This window comes from Anopheles nili, chromosome 2 (assembly GCF_943737925.1).
Source record: "Anopheles nili chromosome 2, idAnoNiliSN_F5_01, whole genome shotgun sequence".
Lineage (NCBI taxonomy): Eukaryota > Metazoa > Arthropoda > Insecta > Diptera > Culicidae > Anopheles > Anopheles nili.
In genome coordinates, this window is record NC_071291.1 from 14271864 (window position 1) to 14295235 (window position 23372).

Sequence of the window (23372 nt, forward strand, 5' to 3'; positions counted from 1 at the left end):
AATTAAGGTTCCGTAAAGCGTTTGAAGCCCTGGATAAGTAAATAAATAAGATTAAGTACATATGAAAGGAACACACAGCTAAAGATCAGATTTTTATTTTATGCAACGTTATGTAAGAAAGTTAGTGATAAATGTTGAGTGTTGAAGTAGTGAAATAAAGAACAACGAGAAAATAATACTAAATTCAAATTTATTCTTCAAAGTTGTTTTGAAATATCACACTAAAAAAATGATAGTAACATTGATTTCGAAAATGCAGTTAAAGCTTTACTAATAATACCGAGCATAGGTTCATTGCACTAGTGTCCACATGGGGCACACTAATCCGATGCCAGTTGCACATAACCCATCGCATTTGTTTATGGAAGTTCTGCGGTGTTTTCGAGACAAAGAAAACATACTCATCATGATCCCGTGCGTAAACTGTTACCGTATAATTCGACAATGATGCTATCGCGGATTATCCCACACTGTGATCCATGGGAACGGAAAGGTGCGTTTGTACAAAAGCAAGGAACCGCCAGCGTAGGGCTCGTAGGAGGGTTGTAATCCAGTTGAAAGGCGCCACCATTTTCACTGGCCCCCACTAAGCCGGTGTTCTGCCACCATCGATAGGGAAGCAAACAGACGGATCAGCAAAAACCGACTCTCCATAGAAACGTGTTCCGCTTCGGCGAGCACTCGCCGCAGCTTGTGCTTTGAGATATTCATATATGCACCACGTGGAGCCCGTCGCGAGCGTAGGTATGTCCGCGTGGTTTTACACAAATAGTTGTGTATTTTTGTTTTATTAATTTCAAAACCTGCGTTGGCGTTTGAGTGAACCGAGCGCCGGCCAGGGATAGGGATTTCGCAATGCGCCATCGCCGCCGACCAAAGCATGGCAAGTCCCTTCTCCACTCGGTGCAGGTGTGAATCCGTTTGCATATCGGCACCCAGATAAAGCTGACCGGGTGCGAAAATGTGTTCGATTATGGGATGCATTTGGCCGGGCGCCCTACGCGTCGCCATTAGTGGCGCAATGCCGGGTGCGAAACATGGCGGGTGTTAAAATAAAACCCCTCGCCTCACGTACCGACCGTCGCTCCCATACGCCTGGGTGTGTGTGTGTGACGAAGGGGTGGATCTGCGCCCGACAAACATGGCGTGGAGGCGCACGCTTTGATGCTTAAAACTCGCCGAAGCACACCGCGTGGATTCACTGGTGACAATTCGAAAGCGTGTGCAGCCTACTGCGCTTCATTTCAATAGCATGACCGTCCGCTGGGCCGCGGCATTGATTCGGTAAAACAATAAAATAGCACAATCTATTATTTCGTGTTTGCTTGCACCGGTGACGGTGCGGGAAATTGATCAGCCAATTTGGCATCGGTTAATAAAGGGTTTTCCCCCCCGGGGCGTTCATTTTCATTTTCCACCCTTTTAATCTCTTTATTAATCCTCTTTCGGCAAGCGGCTTTTGGTGGAACTCGGTTGATTCGATACCAATGGCTGTGTGGTTTAAGGTTTGGTTAAGGTTTGAATGCATTTTTGTAATTTCTGGTGATTGGCATTGGGAATAAAACTGTAATCTTTACCTCGCTGTGGTGGTCATGTTGCTTTACCAGATCGGCATTTTACATGCTTTTATCTCTTTGAAATTTACCCACAATAAATATAAAAAAACGCACATTTCATTTGCACCTATTTCTCCCGCGGCGTATCGGTATGAATTTTCCCATGCCACGAATTGTGCGTGGAATATGCTCTATTGTCATGGATTTTTTTCACCTTTATCCATCGTACCAAATCCGGCCTACGTTCGTAGCCGTCTCCAATCCATTCCGTTCATCGAATGAGCATGATAAAATCAACATAAGCCCACCGCACAACCGAACCGGGCTAGGTAAATGCTACAGTTTAGATCAGCCCCATCATCTTCGGCCAACTAGTGCCACCAACACCGTCGGCCCTTCGGGTTTATGAATAAACTATCACGTCGCACCGTCGGCTGATCATGTAAAAGTGGCGCTTCGAAAAAGGAGCCCATCGTTGCGCGGTGGCTGCCAGTTTTGACGAGCGTTTTGAGGCCCGCTTCCGATCGGCCGCCGGAAAACCCGGAGAAAAGGGCGGCCCAATATCGCCAATAGCCAATAAGCCTATCGGGAAATGTCTCCATCGGCTGGCGCCCCGGTGCCGGTGTCATGCATGTGAAATTCAAACACCAGCGCGCACGCGAACAGGAAGGCCCGAATGTGGCAAATAGTGACCGGAAATGGATGAAAATGGAAATTGTATTCGTTACTCGGTGCTTGGCAGGCCCGCGCACTGGCGCAAATAGCTTTTCCATGCCTGTTGGGGGAAAAAGCAGCGGCAAAACAGCGGCTCCGGCTGTGGCTGTGAAGAAAAGGAAAAAAATAATTGATTTGTATGCAAATGTGAAATTTCATCAGAACGCTCGGCACCGGCGAGGTTTGACGTTCGTTTTGGATGCAGATTTTTTTCTCGCTTCTCTCTCTCTCTTTCTCTCTCTCTCCCTCTATCTATCTCTTTTCGTCCCCCTCAGCCAGTGGGTTTTTCTTTTGGGGGTTTCATTTTGCCTTCGTACATTTTCACTCACTTTTCCAACCCGCGGCGTGGGATTCTCTTTTCCCGTTTGCTGGGAATTGGCTCAACCATCCTGGCCGTACATTTTCCAGTGATCGTTGTCCAAAAACTACCCTCCACGACCACACTCCCGGGCACGTCCGGGAAAAGAGGAAATGGCACCGTGGCGGCTCTCTTTCTGCTAATATTGCTTTCGACGATAAGTAAAACTAACACGTGTGCAAAGCCGCCGCGTTTGGGTGGAACCTTCCGTAACAATATTGCGGAACGTGTTCGCCTGCCGGAAGGCCAGAAGCCACCGAGAAACCGGGACGGGAAGCCGGCGAAAACAGAGAGGAGAAAAAAGTACGAAAAAACCGTTGGGCACAATATTCCCTGTCGAATTCCGTGTACCGTGCAATTTGCCGTAGCCCGGCACCGGTCCGATATTAAACGGCCGACCGCGTGTACACGGCTTATGTCCTCGCCACTGTACGATGACTGCACAGGGCTTGAAAATGTCGCCCGATTAGGCAAAAAGCCATCGTCCGTCGTGCCGTGCTGCCGGTTTACATCCCGCGAAACCCGGAAGGTCCCAAATGTCGCCTCGAACACGGTCGAGCCCTCTCATTTATGCGTGTTCGATGCTTCGTTTCGAGGACGCCTCTTTGGAACGGAATCTATGCCACACGGGCCAACGTTCTATAGTCACTTTCGCGACCGGCCCGAAACCGGAATACCCGAAATGGAGTGAAATTTGTTTTAAGTGTTGCCCAGCTCGCGAGTCCTTTCCGGTGACGGCCGCGATTGATTTAATGGAGCTGGCCTTAGAGCCGGCATTGGCTGCCGTACGGTGAGGCTTATGAGGACCGTTTGCGCCGTACACGTCACTCAGTCCTAATGATCGCATGCATGTTGAATGGTGACGCTGATTGGGGAGGACACTTTCCGATGGAACAGGTGTAGCCCGTAGGTGCCCGCGAAAAAGGGCTTCCTAGCGACAGAGAGTACCGCTGACATGCTGGCTTCACAGCAGCCCGTACGGTGCGACAATCCTTCCGACAATTTTCCCGTGTGGAAAGCGATTTTCCCGTCGATCGTGTCGATGTGCCCGGGGACGATAACACCGCTCGAGAGGAACCACCGTCCCACGGAAGCGTAATGCAATTTTGTCAACCCATTATTTCGTCGAACCTACGCGCTTGGTTCTCGCCAAGCAAGTACGCGGTAATTTTGTGCTAAAATAAATTAAATCCAAACCGATATTTGATACACACACGCGGGACCTCGTCGTCGTCCTCCCGGTTGGTTTCTAGTGTCCGTCGGTACCGGACCGTGCGTTTCAATTAGCGATCTGCCCATGCAAGGATGCAAGGATGCATCGGCATCGATGGGCAACTGGTCAGAGTAGGCCACAGACGGGCACCGAATCGTGAGAGTGACGTGGTTTTAGTCATTTGGCAGCTCGGTGAAGCTCTACTACGCTGCCGATCGGCTCGTTTCGCTAATGAGGGTACTTTTCCCAGGCTTACCATGGGATGGGCTTCGTTGCAGGAACGAACCGGGCCGGTTGAGTTGGCGAATGATGCCATTTTCCACCGCCAGCTGGAAAGCGCTGTTTGTTCGTTTTCGGAGCACTGTGGTTTTTGCGGGATGGCTCAGCAAGGGTTTGGTCCTTTTTTTTTTCGAGCTCGTTTCCAGCTCGTGCCATTCGCCCAACCATGCCAGCCGGTGGCTTTAGCTTCAGGGGTCCGGACTCTGGGAAAACAAACTGCACCACCGATTGACGACAATCGCCACAATACGTGATTTAATTGAACTCCGCCAATTTTGCTGCCGTACCAGCGCGCATGGGAAAATTTAATTTCCGGCCAATAAATTAGTGCATCCCCCGTCCACCTTTGTGTTCCACCTTTGGGCGCGTTCCGTTCCGGTTGGGTGCGGCTGGAAATTAATGAAACCCGAGCAGGTTCGAGCATCGAAAAGTGCTGCCGATGGCTAATCGCACACGTATTGTCACGGCGTATTGGGGCAGCAGAATTATCGCAACAACGATAACGAGTCCTTCGGGTGGCGAGTCGCGGTTCGCGTGGAGTAGATCGTTTAATCGATCCCACGCGGATGACAGTTGATTGGTGCGATCGGGGTCTTTGTTTTTTGGATTTTGGAGAGCTTTGAGTGTGAGTAAAACAGCCTGCTTTGGGGGAGGGGGACGGTGTGCTTGAAACGAAGGCGGACGAATAAAAGCCACCCTCAAATGAATCGCAATTCATGCTAATTGAGTTAGTTCGCTCCTAACGGCGTGTTCGACAGGGCCACAGATGCCGCCAGTAATCCACACACTACACAGCAACGGTTCGTCTGCACGGAACCATCAACCCGAGCACCGGGCAAGAGCTTTCCGGTGTTACAACTTCGAACTACTCCGACCAAATTAAGCTCTGCCACCGTACCAAGCGCGGACGAAGACGCTCACGGGCGATTTGACAAATGAGAGCCGAACCGTTTGTTGTAGCGTAACGATCGTGTCGTATGACAGCTTTATGGCGGCGTGCCGTGCTCGGATGCTTTCCCACAAATGGTTAGATTATTTGTCGTTCACCGGGTGTCGGTGTGAGCAGGTGGACCGATGGGATGGGACGGCTCAGGCCCAGCTCGTCAGCCGATGGTACGATGGCGGTCGTTCCGCCCATGGAGGCGCCTGGTCGCTTGTACCGTCATCGATGGTGAGGTCTCCGAGAACGTCGAGAACGTCGAGGACGACGACGACGACGACGTCAACGATGGGTATCAGGTCGTGTGTTTAGCGGGGTGGGAAAATTGGCAACAATCCTTTCATGCTGCCGAAAGGGGTTCGTAGTATCGCACGGCACGGGTTGCGGTTCGTACATCTCGTTTTATATTTGATTTTATGCTCCATTTTCCTTTGGAGTGGTTCCCGGCGAACGTACCGCGGCCGGTTGGAAGCCGTTCGGAACTGAATGATATTTTGATATATTGTAGGAAAGTTTGCCGCGCTGATTACCATCGCCCGCGAGGATAGCGAGGTGTCGCTAAGCAGGGCGACGAGTGATATTCGTGGAAAAATTCGCTTTGATCTTGGTTCGGGGTTCTTGGGACCAGTCAGCTCCAAGAAGCACTCAGGACGATCGGGATGCAATTTCGGCAGCTATATCGTTTGCCATTTAACTAGTGAAAGCATTCATGCGTACGCTCGTCTGATCGCAATCTCCAATCAAACCACTTCGGTTTAACTCCCCCACTTTTGTTTTCATGTGTTGAGAATAGCTCTTGAAAATTTGCAATAAACAGTTCAAAGCAAGTGTGCTACATATTTCAGCGTTATTTTTAAACGACGATGAGTTGTGGAAACTTTTTCAATTATTTTTCGTTCTCCTTAAGAGCGTCTAAAACTTACCGGCATTTGAAAATCGACGTACGAATAAAAAACACTTTAGCCACAGATTGAACATGCTTCACCGGGTTTATTTCTTCCTCCAATATTGACATACATCAGAGCATAATTACGTTAACATAATGATACATTTCGAACAATTCTCCTAGCGGTTCCTAGCACTCTGGGTCTCGGTGTAGTGTAGCTTCTAAACCACAAACACCATTCGGGCATAATGTACGGCTACGAATAAAATGGCGGTGTGTACATTCCTCACCCATGTACCTGTCGGGTATGTATATACAACGGTCTTATCTACGATTTATGCAATCCGTCTCCAACACAGCCGCCGAAATCAGCGCCGTGGCAGTCGGCCGCGTTTTTGATGCTTGGCTCAGGGCGCACTGAAAACTAACTAATGAGCCGTCCAAACGGACAAGCTCCTGCCGAGCGGCACAATCCGCCACAAAATCGAAACGATGATTACAATATCATCCCCGGCGTGAGCGATAATTGTAGCACAACGCGATGTCGGTGGCGTGTTGAGCATGAAATCTGTTTCCCGGCCAGATTTGATGTCCTCCTCCTAACCGGTAGGAGCTGCGCCGAGGGAACAGGACCGCCGGTGCCTCGACACGTGTTGTGGCATTTATTTACATATAAACTAGATTTCCCTCGACTCCCACCGGCGAGCACCGAGCACAAAGTAGGCGGGCAATTGCCTGGGAAAGTGGAAACTATCCCTCGCGGCCGCCAGCATACGATAGTTCAAATTCTGCCGGCTTCGGGCTACCCGTAGTTGGCCGTAGTAGGCGTTGAAGCAAACGAAACGGAGCAAGCGAACGAAACAGCCAATAGAAGGCGGAACAAACACTACAACCCTGCGAATGCTTGGCATGAAATGGAGCTTTTTATGAACCGAATGCAAATGATTAGCTCGTATGGGTGAGCTGCACCAGCACGTCACGGTTCGGTGGGTTTCCTTCGAGATTTTCATGGCCACTTTTCCTCGCGCGGGAGCGTTGGCCAACGGAAAAAAGGGGAAACGTTTCGTTTCATGTGCTCGCGTGGAATTCAATTTACATTGTTTAAGGCACTTCGCGTTGGCGTTTTGCACTTTGCGTTTCTCTCTAATGGTTTCTCATTTGTTCCGCCAGCTTGCCGTCGGTGGCTGGAATGCACGAACGGATTAGGATTCTCAGCCACACCGGAAGGCATTTGGGGGGGTCGAACTTGTAACCACAACCATGCTCAAACACACTTACAGCCGCTTGGAATGGGTTATGAGAGCGCCCAAGGCAATCGGGCAAGGGTAAACTTTTTAATCGAACTAGCATCAACTGGCGCAGATGGAAAATAAAGATTAACGAACTGACGCCCCGTAACGAGCTCGTAACAGAACTTACCAAACGAACCTATCTAAAACACCTCGCCCCGGCCATTTGGCTGGCCGATCATCCTTCCGTTTTACGACCACAACCCAAAACTATGTCACCAGCAAAACACTTAGCGGGCTTGTTTTCTGGCGCGCACCCGCCCGGGTGCTGCTCGTTTGCATTTTTACGAGCCTCGGATTGCACTTCGACGGGCCGCTGCTGGAAGAGCGTTGTGATGTTTGCTGCTTAATAGTAATCAATAATCAACTACGGCTAAAAACCCAAACCCCCCCCCCTGTAAACGGTAATGTGTCTGCCGGAATCGTTATAGGAACTTAAGGATTAAGGATGGCGCTCGGTTTCGCTGCACTTTGAACGCGCTTTTGCCTACCCCAGAGATGGTGCCGTTTTATCCATTTATTGCATCGGGAACACCCGAAGCGGATCCTTTTCCCTACCTACCTATATGGCACTTGCAATTCGTATCGTATTTGTTTTTTTTTCTCCCCTCCTTTCAGCTTTGTACATCGGTTTCGCTATCAGGCGAGAATGGAGAGAGCGATAGATAAAAAAGAAAATCAACACCTGCGAGCGCTTTTCGCAAGCGTGGCGCATTTTCATTTCCCTCCGAGATTTGACGCTGTTCATTTCGCGAATTCCATAGCGTTCGCGACGCGCGTTCGCATTTCCTAACGGATCAATAAATATCCTCATCCTACGGGTGAATCCGATATCAAATAAATATAGCTTATATTACACGCGGCGGTGTGTGCGATTTCCGAACCGCGCACGAACTCGTCTCGTGCTTTTTTTTTCTTTTCCCATCTCACGTGTACGTGCAGTTTGTGTGTTTTAATGATACTGAGAGCAAGCAATAAGGGTTCGCTATCGATGGGGAAATTGATAACGCCATTGGACGGGAGGGAGACAGTTGGAAGCGCGGAAAGGGCCACCTGTTTGGGGAAAGGGACCGGGGACATGACATAGTAGGGTGGTAAACAAAATCTGGCGCTTTGAAGTCGTGTCCTGTTTGCTGTGTAATATTTGCACGCTCGAGAACGGTCGACTAGAGTTCGGATTCGGTCGGTTGGAGTTTGATGGATGTAAAGAAGTAAATAAAAACAAAAAATCAAAGCCCAGCTCGTGTGCGAATTGGTAAAAGTTTGACCTGATGGCAAAATGGCGTCCATCGCTCGAAACCATCCGGAAATGGAATGCGCCACAAGTTGGCAAGAGCAACAACTCACACCCGGTGTGTCTCGTGAAGCCGGTGTTTCGTAGAAGAAACTTTTTGAAAGTAGGCTCCACACACCAAATCGCCGGCCATTCGCTGGACCACCGGAATGGAACTGTTGCTCCCCGAGAAGGGTGCCTTTGTTGACTTAAAGGTCACTTCCGAGAGGGCGCTTCCGGGGCGAGTGGGTGCAAACTTTTGCCAAAATTGTTTACGTAAGATTCGGCATGAAAAATGTTTATCATTCCAGGGCGCAACGTCAACACAGCGACCGAAAGTCTACCGGTTCGGTTCTCAGCAGGTTCCCGAGAAGGCGTGAAAGCGTGAGGCGTTGGTTTGGGGAAAAATAGCTTCCCAGCCTATTTACCCCCAACGAGCTTTAAAGCGGGCTGGAATGGGATCGAGGGCGACTGGTGGCCCACAAGAGGGACGTCTTTTGGAAAGAGGAATGTTAATTAATGGTATAAGAGCCACTCGAAGGTGCACCCTGGCACGTGTACACGAACTCACACACACTCGCACACACGCGTGTGGGAAACCAACCCAGAAAAGGAAGTGTCCTTTTACGTTAATGGAATGAGCTTTTAACAACTTCAAAAGTGCGTCGGGTACAACGTGCACAAGTTTAATTTACTGTCAGGAGTTCGCCTCCACGTGGCGCTCGTCCTGAGCGTCAGTGGGTGGTGATTGGAAGAAAAACAGAAAGAACACTTTAATCGTTCTTCTGCTGCCAGTATGTGGTACGTGCGCCCTTCCAACTCGACGAACGTCGTACGGATGGTTTCGAAAACGTTTCGTGACAGTCACATGCTCGAGCAAAACTCACACACCCGATCGATGACTCATCCTTCCGAAACGGGTCCAATCCGTTCGGTTCGACCAGCCGGGAAGATTCTCTCCACAGCCGTGGTGCTCATGCGAAGCAGATCCAGCATCAACCGGCGGTTCCGAGACCCCAACGAGATAAGCGAACCATCCGTCCGTTCGTCCTGGACCTGGATTGTGGGCTCTTAAACGAAAACCCCACAGAACGCACGTTACGGTGAAATTCGCTTCAATGGCAACCCACGCCCCGATCGGCATGGGATGGGTAGGCCAGAAACAAAAATAAAACCCAAACAAGCAGGTGGAAAACTCGGAAAAACGGACGCCCGCGTACTGTTTCGAATGCTTGATTGATTCGGGGAATGAAACAAGCCGAACCGGGGTCCGCTTGGGCGCACCCAAACAATCCCGCTGGAAAAAAACGGGAACTAATAGCACTGACCAGGGCATGGCTGAGAGGTAGCCTTTTTTTTCCCGGGCAGGGCAGGGCCTTCCACTCCCGCAAACCGTTGGTATCCCCGGAATTGAGGGATCCGGATCCCAGGGCGCTTGAGAATTCGGGCTCACCTGAAGGGCTCCAGGGGCTCCGGATTTTGGGCCGGATTGGTTCGATTTATTCACGAGCTGGTTTTTAACGGACCGAACTTTTTTTTTTTTGCTTCACCCGCACTCGGGCTTCCTGCTTTTTCTCCGTCCCAACCATCCAGGATTTGCACCTTTCGAGGGTTTTTGTGTGTGTGTGGTGGTGGTTCTGCTGCTGCTAACCGGGTAGCAGCTTCGTGCTCGCACTTTTTAAGCGAATTTAATTTATTTCTATTTTTATTTCGCCCTATCTTTGCTTCCTTCCGTTTGGGTTGGGTTTCATCAAACTCCCTTTCCGGCTTTCCCCGTTTCCAACCATCCCACAACACCCGCACCAGGTCTGTGTAATGTTGCAGATTTGCCAGCCAACCGCCTCGGAAGCGCTCCTCACGATGCGGTCGTTTTATGTGGTCATGGACCGTTAGCGAAATTATCGATCCCGGGCATCCCGATCAAATCGAACCCGCGGGAACGTACACCAGAGAGAGAGAGGAAGAGCATGGTGGAGCGGGAGAACCTCGCCCTGGGGCTAGCCCTTGGCCAAAGTTTGGCCGGAAAAGTCCAAACCACCGCGCACCGGGTGGTGCCGATAAATCACGGCCACAGCACCGTGATCGTTCGAACGTTCTGGTGGCGGTTCATTGGTTTATTTATTGGTCCGAGGACGATGCGCGCGTGCTGGGTGGTGGTGGGAAATGGCAAAAAAAAAACGAGAGCGAGAGGAAAAACACACCCACGCTGCAAGTGAAAAAAAATTATAAAACCCAATGCGGCCCTGGCCCAGTTTGATAGAACGAAACCGACCAAAACACTTGTTGGGCTCAGCTCGTCGTCCGGTGCGGTATTCATATAAATTTAGCAGCATTTTCTTTTCGCCCGTTTCGATTCCAGGGGATGCTAGCGACGTCGGAGGTGCGGCTGGGTGCGAATCGTTTTAGCGTTTGATTTGATTAGACGCCGGAAAAGAGGCCCTGGTGTGAAGGTGGCGGTTTAGCGCCTCTCCGAAGCTCGTACTGAGAAGTTTTCCCGCTTTCAAACGCGAACCGGTGTGAAGGAGCCGTTTCTTTTGAACCGTTCTCGGGAAAAGGCTTTAAGAAGGAGCCATACGATTTCTGGCTTGAGGTTCTTTGGGTTTTAACCCTTGCGGAATGGTGGGATAAAATGAATGTGCAGGCTCGTGGAAAGAGCAGCTTTATGAGGCTTTGCTGATAAACTCATAAACCCGAACGAGCGGGAAACCGCACCGAACTGTCAAACGAATCCTCGCCTACTCGGACTCGCCGTCTTGCCACCTTGTGAACACGAACATACACAATTACTCGTCCCAAATTGGCGCGCCCATTACTGTCACTGTTTGGACAACATGTTTTCGGAGGCGCTGTTGCTGTTTGATTGCAAGATGTCCGCCAGCTTCGTCCGACCGGTGGATGTAAGTGCCGCTGAAAGCTTGGCGAACACAAACAAATGAACGGGCGCAGGCTTTCGAGGTGCTCGAGAAAGAATTGCAAAACCCATTCGAATGCAAAGTCGGTGCTCACCGGCAGGCACTTAGCAAATGGGAAAAGTTTGTTTGGCCCCTGAATTGTTTAACGTTCAACCTGTAAGCTCGGGTTGGGATCGGACTTGGGGTTGTCGTTGTTTCTCTGTTTGTGCACGTGTGTGTGTGTGTGTGTTATTTTTCCCACACCCCACTTCGACTAGAGTGTTTTTATTTTATTCGAAAACCTCTCGTGCCTGGCGTGCCTCGACAGGACGCTTGAGAAGCTCTCAGCGGCCACCCGGTGCCGTTTCGAATCTCAGCACTCAGCAGCAAAGCGCTGAATAATGAATCACACCGGCTGCGGTTACGGCGTGTTGGCCCGCAAAGGACAAAAAAGCAAGCACCGAACCAATAAGAGCCAAGTTCGGTCGGAATTGAGGGTAAGCGATGGGTTTTAAACGGAAGACGGCGCCAATCCCAAACAAATACGCCCCGATTCCAAATGATGAAGTAATCACGATGGAATAAAGGCGTCCTGGTGCCGTCACGTGTCTGATTGTCTGACGTCCTTGCTTAAGGGGGTGTTGAGAAGGGCAGAAGGAAGTGGAAAACCGCCAACTCGAGTTGGTGGAGATGCAGGAGATGCGTGGGATCAAAATGAGGATTGTGACGGCAGGTCGGAAGCTATCCGAAGTGAGACCGGAACTGCTCGAACCGGGACCGGTTCGGCAGCCGGTTCGGACGCTGCGATGCCGTCGGTGTCGATTGCGAACCCTTCCTGATGCTCTCGATCAGGGCAAAAAAGATGGAAGTACGTAGCTGTGGGTGACACTCTCCTCGGCTTTTACCATACCCAGCGTGTCGGGATCGTCCACGCCGACGGACTGACACTGACCTTGCTGGGGTTGTTGCTGCTGCTGCTGTTGCTGCTGTTGCGAAGGTGGTGCTTGAGCTTGCTGTGGAGGCTGCGGTGGACCGTAGTGAGCTTTCATCGACGGATCGTCCAGCTGGTGGCAGTTGCCGTACTTCGGATCGGTGTCCGGGTAGTGGTGCACGTCGACTCCGTGGATGTACTTCGTGTCATCGACGTACTTTCCATTGGTGAGGCTAATTGGGCCATGAGCAAACGAGACGAGACGAGAACAGAGGTGATTTATTGCGGTTAGTGAGGGTGTTTAACATCGAATGCGAAAGGAAATGAAGCCAACGGAGCATCGCCTTTTGTTTTCGTGGTGGTTGAGTTCGAGAGAACACGGGAAAGGTGGGACCATTGAGTTGATGAATAAATGTACACACAATAAATTCACTCATTTGGGTAGTGATACTGTTGCTCTTTTCTTGTGTAGTAAATACGCTATGCGTTTCATCGTAAAAATATTTACCAGGAATTTTAACAGGAAAAGGTTCGAAGCTTTAATTTATTTGGGTCACTTTTATGAAAAAATAAGCATGAAAAAAAGGGTGTAAACATCATTCAAAAACACTCTTTTAAACCCTCTTAAGATCGTTTAAAGATAGTAGTTTGGTTTCATAAAACATCAAACCCATCGAACCGTTTTTGTTTGAAGATTGAGAGTTCCAAAGTTTCCTCCTTTGCAGCTCTACCGTCTGTCAGCCAAGTGGTCTTTAGTTCCTCTGAATGATCTCATTTGAATGTTTGGCAAACGATCGTGATTCTCCGCGAAACGCTAACGATTATATTCACGCTTCGCCGAAAAGTTTGGCTTTGGCAGCAAAACTTTTCCGCTTCTCACATCAAACTACTACGCACCACCAAGGGCACGTTTGCGCCCTTGATTCGCTCTCACGCGGAAAAGAAAATTCACCCAAAGAAGTTTACACCATGCCCATGCCCCAGCCGCGTGCAAATGTCACGAAATCCGGATGCTCGTCAACAAAAAGCCGGCCGTCGGTGCGATTGCAAGTGGTTGGAAGCTTTTAATTATCTCCTCCACGACAATGTCGACCTAACTCGCCGATGAAATTAAGCGAATTTCACGGCCGCCAAACAGCCGAACCGGTTCACCCATCGCTTGTGCCACCTTTGCCAACTCGGCTCGAATTACAACCGAAGGCGAAGGTTAAATGGGCTTCATTTACTCAAGTACCATTATCTGCCGGCCAAGCAGCCGCCCAAGAACGGGAAGAACGGCTAGGACGAGTCGGGAGAGCCATCCCGCTGGCGTCATTATCGTCGCCATCGCGAAAAACCCCACCGGGAAACGGAACGGACCCGGCATTTTGCTGCTCGTTCAGCAACTTTTCTATAACTCCATCAGCGCGTGCAACAAATGTTGCTTGCAGCGGGCACAACTTTTGGTGGGGGCAAACTTGCACCGTGTTCGTTTGGCCATTTCCGTCCGATGCCCGCTTGTTTCGGGAGTGTTTGCTCCTTTTGGCTCCCTTTGGCTGCCTTCCCTGAACTGGCCGCTTTTTCTTCGTTTGTTGCCCGGTTTGTGGACCGGTCGAGTTGCAATTGCGATGGTTTGCAACCGATTTGGTGCTTGTAACACGTGGCTCTCGCTCGATTTCCCGCCCATTGCCACCCACGGTAGGAGGTGTCTGAAATGCAAACAAACTTTGCCGAGTTTTCAAGAAGCGATCCTCAGCTGCTCTCCGCTCGAGGCATCCTTTTCTTGGCGCACTCGGAGACTGATTGGGGAGGGCGAAAAAAATTTGCCAACCCATCATGTCCGCTTAGTTTTTCGAGTGAGCTACACTACTCGTGGTAAGGGTTGTTTTTGGGTGGAGAGTTCCGTTTTTTTCTGGTGGCATTTTCCGACCCGAACACCATCTTACCGGTGCACCACGACCGGTGGATATTTTTGGTACAGTGGGCACGTTAAAAACGGAATAAGATGGATGAGCATAACTTCCAGCTCAGGCTGGAGTGCGGGAAAGTCGCAAAAGTCTTCAACAATTTATCGATACTCCATCGGCCAGAGAGAGAGAGAGAGAGCGAGAGAAAGAGTGGGTACCGTGCGAGAAAGATAACGACAAAATGCACTGGAACAGTACGTATCGATTATGGTGGACCACACTGGTAGTACTGGTTGATGGGAGAGAAAGTTTTCCCAACCACCCGACGAGATGGGTGTGAGTGTGGTGCCAATGCTTGTAACGCTTTTCCTACCACACCCCAAACGCCCCCGACAAACGAGCTCAACAAGATAAATGGATGCACCGTGCAAGATGCAGTCGAGCGTGTAAGAGGATGCCCTTTTTTGTCTAGATAGTACCCATGCCGGCGGGCAGTGATGGAGTCTCCCTTTTCTCGGAGTGTTGTTCCCATTTTCTCGGCGCTACTAAACTTCGGCATGTGCAGTGGGCCACAACAACTGCACCAGTGACGCCTAGCACACCTCGAGGAGGGAGTGTGTTTCGATCAAATTTCGATTAAGTTGGCATTTTCCATTATTACACGATTTTTTTGTTGCTCCCTGTCTCGTGCTTCACACTGTAAACAATTTCCTCGGTTCGTTGGTCACTTTGAGCCGATGATTGGTGTCTGTTGCAAGTACGCATCACGCAAAAACCCCATTGAAGCCAGCGTGATGGAAAGAGGATCGTTTGAGGGTGGTTTGGGAGTTTAAAGTCCTCTCGTTGAGTCCCAGAATTCGTTTTAAAGAGAGAGAGAGAGAGAGTGAACCATGCGTTACAAAGGATGCGTTCAAAGGTAATGCATTTCGATCAAATACTGAATGCTTCTTGGCCGTATGACAGGGAAAGTCCTAGCAGAAAAACGGACCAAGCAAAATAATCGACATCGGGTGCCAGCGTTGTGCTGTTAGTTAATTGAAATTGCTTCACAAGTTATTCGTTTTTCCAGTGCATCCTCGATTCGACGGGTCATACGATTGCTTCGAGCGTTCTAGCACCCGCTTGTTGAACAGCACGATCAAATTTAACTAATGGAACCGCGTTCGCGGAAGCAGCATAGTGCGTTCAACCGACAAAGGCCATCTTCGAATGAAATGGCACCAACTGCAGCGTGTAAAGCTGAATTAATGCGAAACGTACGCGCATGCCGCTCGGATCACCGATCATGTTGGATTGAATCACAAATCTGCTCGAATCCGGCCACGGATCATCGTCGATTGAACAATGCCGATGATGGATGCGCTTTCCCGTCTGTTGTCTGTCGAGTTCGTCGAATGCATCACAAACCGCGGATGAGATGTTATGTTGCTTCCCGCAAATCCGAGTCCTGTCCCCATTATTCCCAACAGCACGTTACACCGGAATTCCGACTCCACTCGGTCTGAGGACATCACCGCGTATAGCGCCGCGGGGTGAAATTTCCGCGTGGAATTCATCTCGGGGAAATGAAGCCAACCCAATTTAGCGTCAAGTAGCCCACAAACCCATCAAAACTGGTCCGGATGTTTCCTCCCAGATGGCGCTTCTTTCCGGGCATCAATTTGCACCCATTTCCCCGGAAGGAAGCAGCCCGGTTTGTCGGGAAATTTCCCCGGCTAAGGACGTGGAGAACAATCGGTGGAACTCGTGGCGGAATTTCCGTCCTCGTCCAAGGAGGTCCCTCTTTTGCGATGATACTCACCCATCCGGAAGCCCGCCAGTACAGTGCGTCTCGAACTTGTCGTCCATCGAGGTCGCATAGTGGTCGGGTTTGTGGTGACCGTGATGCGCGTGGTGATGATGATGCCCATGGTGCTGATGTTGGTGGCCCGTTTCGTCCGGTCCAGGTTCGCCTACACCCGGTCGGGATGGGCTACCGTAGTCGTAGTGCTGCCGCACCGGAAACATGTGACTTTCGGGCATGTAAGTACCGTATTGGGTGCTAAAGGACCCGTACGGGCTGACGGCCGGCGACAGCAGGTTGATATGTGGCCCGAGCTCGTACGGTGCCTGATAGGTGGACCAACTGTCGACGCTGCCCGGTGGTGTGACCGTGGCGGTTTGCGGGAACTGGCTAAAGGACGAACCGATCGGGCCATTCATCGGTGCCGATGGGCTGTTGTTGCCAAGGTACGCCGACTTCCGAGGTGGTTCGCGCTTGCGCCATTTTGCCCGACGGTTCTAAAGGAAAGCCAAAAAAGCGTGGCTAAGTCATCGGAAAAGAGTGGGGAAAACCCGTGAAAAGCCACACGGTTCTTACCTGGAACCAAACTTGTACACGCGACTCGCTCAGGTTCAGCTTCAGCGCTAACTCCTCGCGAGCGAACACATCCGGATAAGGCGCCCGTTCGAAGGCGTGCTCAAGCTCCTCAAGCTGGTACGCGGTGAAGGTCGTCCTGTAACGAAACACCAATGTAAGACGAAACCGTTCGTAAAATCAGCTTCAATATTGCTCCATTGGGACCGATCTCCTAATGAAGTTGTGCTGTGGGAATGCTTTCCAGAAACAAAGTACAAAAAAAAATCTCGGGAAAATCTCGGAAAATGTAATCACCATCCCAGCAGGACGTGCTACGTTGGTAGAACGCTCTCTTCACACACAAGAGTCCACAATCGACCTGCAAAAGGGCAGCCTGCCAACGGAACAAACGTATGTTGACCTCCCGTTTAGGAAACAATCCGAGCTTTTAAGCCGGTTGCGAACAGAAACGGCAAACGGCACTCGATGCTTATTTACTTATTGCAGCCGACAGGCAAATTGTGCAGGAACCCGAACCGGAGATGTCCTTTTGCGCACCGGTCACACCAGAAATCATATGCAGCTTCTTGCTCGAGTGCAGCCGACCTTCGGACCCTTGTGCAAGGATTTTCACAGCTTCCGGTGGAGCTTGCTGAAGAAAGAATACATCTTTCCCTCTCGTGTTTCGATCATTACGAAACATGCGGTAGAACGGTCGAGCGTGCATTCGGGTGGTGAGATCGGATGCTACTATGCCCAACTTTCGAACCGAAAGACTTTCCATTCCACTGCAAATGCGACCATGTTGCTAATGAATACAAATGTTAGCCGATGCCTTCGTTTCCCGTGCCTGGGACGACGTGAGGGCGCAAATTAGTCCCGTCCGGTAATGCGTGCGTACCGGCCCATTGTCCCAAGCACTCGAACCATCCTCCCGAACACAACCAAAACGTTCTTTATGGCCACTGCAAGGCACAGGGATTTGGTGCCTGAGTCGTGTATGAAATTTTTATTGTTCTGCACCGGGTTTTCTCCGACCCGGGCACGTCTCAAGACTGGCCAGTGCACATGGTTTTAGGCTCCGGCTCGAGACCCACGACGGTGCCCTAATTAGATTGACTGTCTGTGATGCACGGTTCTCCGCCTCATGCACGGTCCTCCGGAAGTACTCGCCCAGCCCCGCGTGCAGTCGTCCGTTCGGGCGCCGGAAAATTTCATAAACACCATTAGGATCGATTGTGGCGTGGTCTGATTTTAGCCCATTGTTAATTGGCCGATTCCGGTGGCCAGCTTGTGCAAGGAGTGATCTCTCGGCTGTTGGCCCCCTTTGACTTTTGCCTGAACTTTTGCGCACAATTACCTTTCATTAGGACGGCATGGATTACAAATTGAGCACCCGGGAATGGGGGGCCCCGAAATTCGCCCGGTTCGAGATTCGATTAGCACAAGGACGAAACGGACCCGGTCATTGAGAAGTGGCACACACACAAACATGCACACACACACACTAAGCTCTCTCACTCGAGATGGCGCACACTGACTGTAACTTTTCGGTAATGTGTGTTTATGGTACGGCTTGACAATCTGCCGGGTTAGTGGAGAATTGGCAAACGGCACGAGCGGGCGACATATTTGCGCATGTTTGTTGGGCAAATATTTGGCGAAACTCGCTTCCGCAACCGGCTGCGTTTTTCGGGCCGCAAGGTGAAGAGCCGCCGGAAAGATTGATCCGAATAAATAAATCTGACCCTCCCACTCGACTCCCGCATCGCCTCATCGCCTCATCGGAACCTCAAGGGTCCATCAGGCCGGGTTGAAGGTATGCAGGGAAAGTTTGGGTCGGGAAAAAAACCAAAACACGTCTAAACATTCCACCGCACCGGCAGCCGACCCGAAGCGGATAAATAACTTACACTTAATCAAGGTTCACGAAAATGGCAAGGAAAGGTGCAAAGGTGCCCTTTGTGCGCTGTATGTATGAGGGGCAACAAAAAAGGGAAGAGAGAAAAAACACGCACCCGTTCTTTTCTCAAGCGTGTTCGTGCTGGATGGGGGAGTTTCTTTTTTCTTTTCATTTTATTTTATTCCCCTCCCGAGCGAGGTTGCGCCAGGAATTCGATCTGCAAGCACCCGAACCGATGGGGTTGCTTTTGTACTGGGGTTGGCAAGGACCCCCAAAAGGATGCTCGGTGGCTCCGGCGGCGACGGTAAAAGGTTGAGCTTGCAGAAAAATGGGATATCGGACGAATTACTTCATTGTAAGATGATGATTACAAGGTTGTTGTACCGTTGAGTGGATACAATGCGGTTTCGGTTCGGTTTCGGTCCCTTACACGTACGTGTTGTATAGGCTGGCTAGGGGGTGGTCAATTTAATCTGATAAGAGCGGACAAATAAAGAAAAGTGGTCGTGGTGCGATGACTAGAAAAGACCGATGGGGCTCAAAGGACGAGCCGCAATTTGTAACCTGTGGTAAGATAGCTTCGGTAAAGGAAAGCGAACGCCTGCTGCTGCTGAGATCGAATGGGGTGCCTTTTCTGGGAAGCATGCAAATTAATTCGTTCCACAGGGTGGCTGATCGTCCTTTTCATCGCAACGAGGATGTTTCATCGTTGTGAAAAATAACATAAACAACACTGTTTACACTTATGACAGGCAAAGCGACACTTCGTTAAGTATACGCCGTCATTTAGTGAGTGCCAGGAGCCCTCAAATTACGGCGCTCAAGCACTCACAATGCACCAGGGGCTATAAATACCACTAGCGAATAATAAATCGCTCTCTTCTGCTAAAAAATCTTAAAACGACTTCAGGTAAATAACCAAGCCACATCCGAAATCCGTAAGTTTGTACAAACACCTTTTATGCATCTCATTCACAGATCAACATCGAGCCCCGCAGATCGATTGACCTTTTAATCGTTTTTTTTAAAGGAAATTACGTTTAAATTTGCTCTACTTTTCGGGTTTAAACGTTCGTACAGCACACCGCTCCCATGAGCAGAGAAACTCGAAGCCAACGCAGCTCCTAATGTGCAGCAATGATAAATCACAATCCGATGGGTGAGCTACGCCTGCCTGAATCAGACATCAGCGAGAACTCAAATCGAGGCAAAATTAATGGCATACCATCGTGTAGTTGCACAAAACCCGTCACAGCCGTCTGCCCTGAAATGTCGATCCATTTCCATTCGACTGTCTGCCCGTCGGTGGTGCGTTGTTGGTTTTGCCACACGTCTGCTTCGGTTCGCTAATAGCCAACAACAGGAACTGGTGCGTTTGAGCGATTCCCATGCAGTCATTGAAAATCGTTCCTCACTCGACAGCTGACGATGACGAATGTCGATCAATCGCTTCCCTCTGGAGACGAGTTACGCGTTGATGCCATGGGGCCACGGGGCCATGGGGATGCAAATTGGGAGGTCATTTTTAAAACGATCACCACCCAAAAGCAGATACCTGATGGTGAGTCCATCCGCGGCAGGTCGTTGACCAAAAATTCAGCTTCAATCCAACCCAACCGGGCTTCATTAAACATTAAGCCCCACAAATAGGTTTGCTTTTCTTGCCCACAAACAGGAAAGCTCGGCACCATCAATTCCTAATCAGCCCTCCCACACCGGCTGACTAATTCGCTCACCTGGTTTTCTTCTTCTTGATCCCGTTCGGGTCGGACTTCTTTTTGTCGCTTTTCTTCCCATTACCGGCACCGTCTAGCGGCGTGGTGGTCGTAGGCGTCGACGAACCGGACGCCCCGTTCATATCGTCGCTTTTCCGTGGTTTCCCAGGACCTGCGCCTACCGCCATCACGACGCCCACCCCACCCTGCCCACCATTTAGCATCCCCGAAGGATCGAGCATGGTGGCACCGGGTGGCCCAGACGCTACCGGACCCTGCGGCGGTCCGGGATGCTGGAACATGGCGATCGTCGTCTCGTAGTCGAGCTTTCCGCCGGCAGGCCCGCCGGCACCATAGTCGAGGGTCTTCGGACCATTCGGCGAGGACGAGGACGACGTGGAGTAGTCCAACCGCCCGTTCCCGTTGTAATCTAGGGTTTTAATGAACTCTACTTTATTCGGATTATCGTGGGCGGTGGGCAGCGCGGTGTAATATTCCAGCTTACAGTTGACGTATTCGAGCGGCTTGTTGCCTGCCGGGTGTTGGCCCGTTTGCTGGTGTTGGGCATGTCCGGAAGGAGGTGAGTAGGAAGCCGGCCCGTCCAGCTTGCCGTTGGCCAGATGGTGATACTCCACCTTGCTGAGGTTGGTGTAGTCGATGGTTTTGTAGCTGGGAGAGCCCGCCACCGACAGGATGCTGTTCACCTCGGGCAACCGCTGATGGCCACCACCATCATGGGTCGGTGAGTGGCCCAGTCCCATCATCACCTGCAGATTGCCGTGGCCAGTCGCCGATACGACCGCTCCAGTCGACGAACCGGCGTGGATGGGCTTTGCGCCACCGGCCAACGTACCGAGCGTGTCACTCGTAAAGTCACCAAACAGCTGCTCATCGAAGGTGGACGGTTCCATCGTGGAGCTTTCAATGGATTTCAATTAACCACCGCAGGACACTGCGCCCACGAGTTAGCCACGAGTCCATAAATTACGCCGCGGGCACAAGGATACTCTCGGTTTGGTCGTGGTCGGGTCGAATTGGGCACTCCTTTTCACAGTGACAGCCACGTTCCACACATGGTTCGCAAACACAACACCACACTACCGCATGATAAACCGTCTAAGGACCTCCTCTGGACTGGATTTGGATCGTCAGTCACGATCGTCTCACGCCTCGACAATAAGACAAACCACGTTCACGGTCACGAACGGGCACGCACAACCCGGAAATAGCACCGCACACACGTATCACACCCTTCGCGAAAAGGACACTCCGGGCAGGATTAGACTGTTCGGGTTGCAGCAACCATCGATCGCAACCAGCGTGACGTCGTCGGCGGTGGCTCCAAAACACACGCTAACACACACCGACCGGTCGGGTCGGATGCAAAATTATCAATGAATTAAATATTGCGCTTCATCAGCTTTTTATACTCAATTAAGATCAATCAAGCAGGCTCCGCCCTGCAGCGTGACGCCGCCGATCACGGGCGGCCATTTTTCGCCGTCAAACGCGTAGGCTGGGCGGAGCTACGCACGAAAGCACCCTTATGCGGGTCGCTGAGTCACTTGCGCCAGCCGCTTTGCGCACGCATGAGGGTCACGTGTGTGCGAGCGTGTCATGTGGCGTAATGTATGTGTGTGCCCTGACCGGCTCATATGCCTTGCCGTGGTATGTCCTTGCGTTCTTGCGTTTCTTGCGTTTCTTGCGTGGTTTTTACGCGAAACATACGGGCTACGCAAACGCATACCGGTAGGGGTGGCGTGAGCCCTTACTGAGTCGCGTTCCCTTACCACGAGGGTGACTTATGGGAAGTGAGCGTAAGTCTGTGCCCGCTCGTGGTTGACTTTTCCCACAGACACGCGATCGTCGGATTTTGGGCTTCGTACGGGCACGGGTTTTGTCTTTTTGTGCGGGTGATTTGCTGGGGATTTTCCTGTGACCCAACTGGACCTGAGTTAGTAAGGGCTGCATGCCCTTAGACGCACGGGACGGGACACTCTCGAATCGAAATCGACAACAGACTGACCGATGGTGGCGATGGTCGGTTTTTTGCCCTGTGGGAGATTTTATCGACCGGAACTGACCCTCGAAATCGGGAAAAACCCTAAGGGCGTGTGGCGTAAAATGTTCCCGCGTACGCTTTATGCGAGGGTGCGAGTGTGTTGTCTTTCGCGTTACATTAACGGGGTTGGCCATATGGGTGGAATGGCTTTCACCTGCCAGTGGACGTGGGCGCCCGCTTGCGAGTTTCCACGAACCGAGCTGTGGGAGGTTTATTTTCTTTGTCACCCAAAATTCCGCTCGACAAGCAAAGATACATTCCAATTACCATGATTGGATGATTTACGCCATCGCCGCTCGCAAAAACCGCTACCCGCGAGATCAACGCGTTCGCTCAAAGATCAAGCGTGTTTTATCGAGCGGAAACACTCACACGCAGCGAAAGAAAAAATCCACCCCCACCCAAAAACAACGCCCCACGGGCACGGGGAATGTGCAAATTTGGCAAAGCTGTGTTTGGATTTGAGGGTTTCTGGTGGCTCTCGCGTAGAGTAAACAATCGATTAGCGGATGGTTCATTTGCCACCGGCAGAAGATACTGGGTTCTGGCACCAAAAGGCCAACCATAAAGCACTGGCAATTAGGTGGCTTACCAAAGCGCCTCCGGAGGCGTTCGATGCCGCGGATGAGCGAGCTCGAGCGCTGGAAAGTGCATAAATTTGGTGGCCAACAACATGTCTTTACTGGGCCGGCGGGGGTACGTAAATTTCCTTGCGCCTGCTCGCTGCCGGCATAAATTAGGGCGCAGGGTGAGTTTTCCCGGGTCGGCAAGCCACGTTGGTGTCTCTTCGCAATTGCCAGAGCTACGCTGGGGGGATTCGATAAACACTTTCCAACAGGCAGCAGCACAGGAAATCCCAACGTACCGCGCGATCGCGTGGCTGGAAAACTGGGAAATAACAACAATAATAAAGGGACCAAAGAGAGAGAGAGAGAGAGAGAGAGAGAGAGAGAGAGAGAGAGCGAGAGAGAGAGAGAGAGATGCCGGTTGGAAATCAATAAAAGCGGCAATAAAATCAGACATATATTTATTTCCAACCAAAGTGGGATTATTTGCCCGCCCGGTTTTGGGGATGATTTTCCGACCTGCTCGCGAATCCCGCGCACGAAAGCAATTTGTCCGTCGCAAGCGTTTTGCC

At 51.0% G+C, this 23372-nt stretch overlaps 1 protein-coding gene across 1 annotated transcript; it reads right to left on the minus strand.

Moving 5' to 3' along the window:
• Positions 1-12247: 12247 nt before the first annotated feature.
• On the minus strand, positions 12248-21083 carry LOC128731720 (homeobox protein aristaless). The gene is made up of 4 exons (XM_053824852.1): positions 20194-21083; positions 16576-16711; positions 16018-16496; positions 12248-12563 (listed from the first exon to the last, which is right to left on the minus strand). Exons 1-4 carry the CDS (start codon positions 21081-21083, stop codon positions 12248-12250), a joined length of 1821 nt encoding a protein of 606 aa, XP_053680827.1.
• Between the last annotated feature and the right edge of the window lie 2289 nt (positions 21084-23372).

Bases quoted from the DNA above. Each gene is read 5' to 3' on its own strand.
- LOC128731720 (XM_053824852.1), bottom strand. From the start codon at position 21,083: ATGGAACCGTCCACCTTCGATGAGCAGCTGTTTGGTGACTTTACGAGT. The intron at 16,497-16,575 runs GTAAGAACCGTG...GCTTTCCTTTAG, and splicing joins GTGTACAAGTTTGGTTCCAG to AACCGTCGGGCAAAATGGCG. The intron at 12,564-16,017 runs GTGAGTATCATC...TGGCCCAATTAG, and splicing joins ACTGGCGGGCTTCCGGATGG to CCTCACCAATGGAAAGTACG.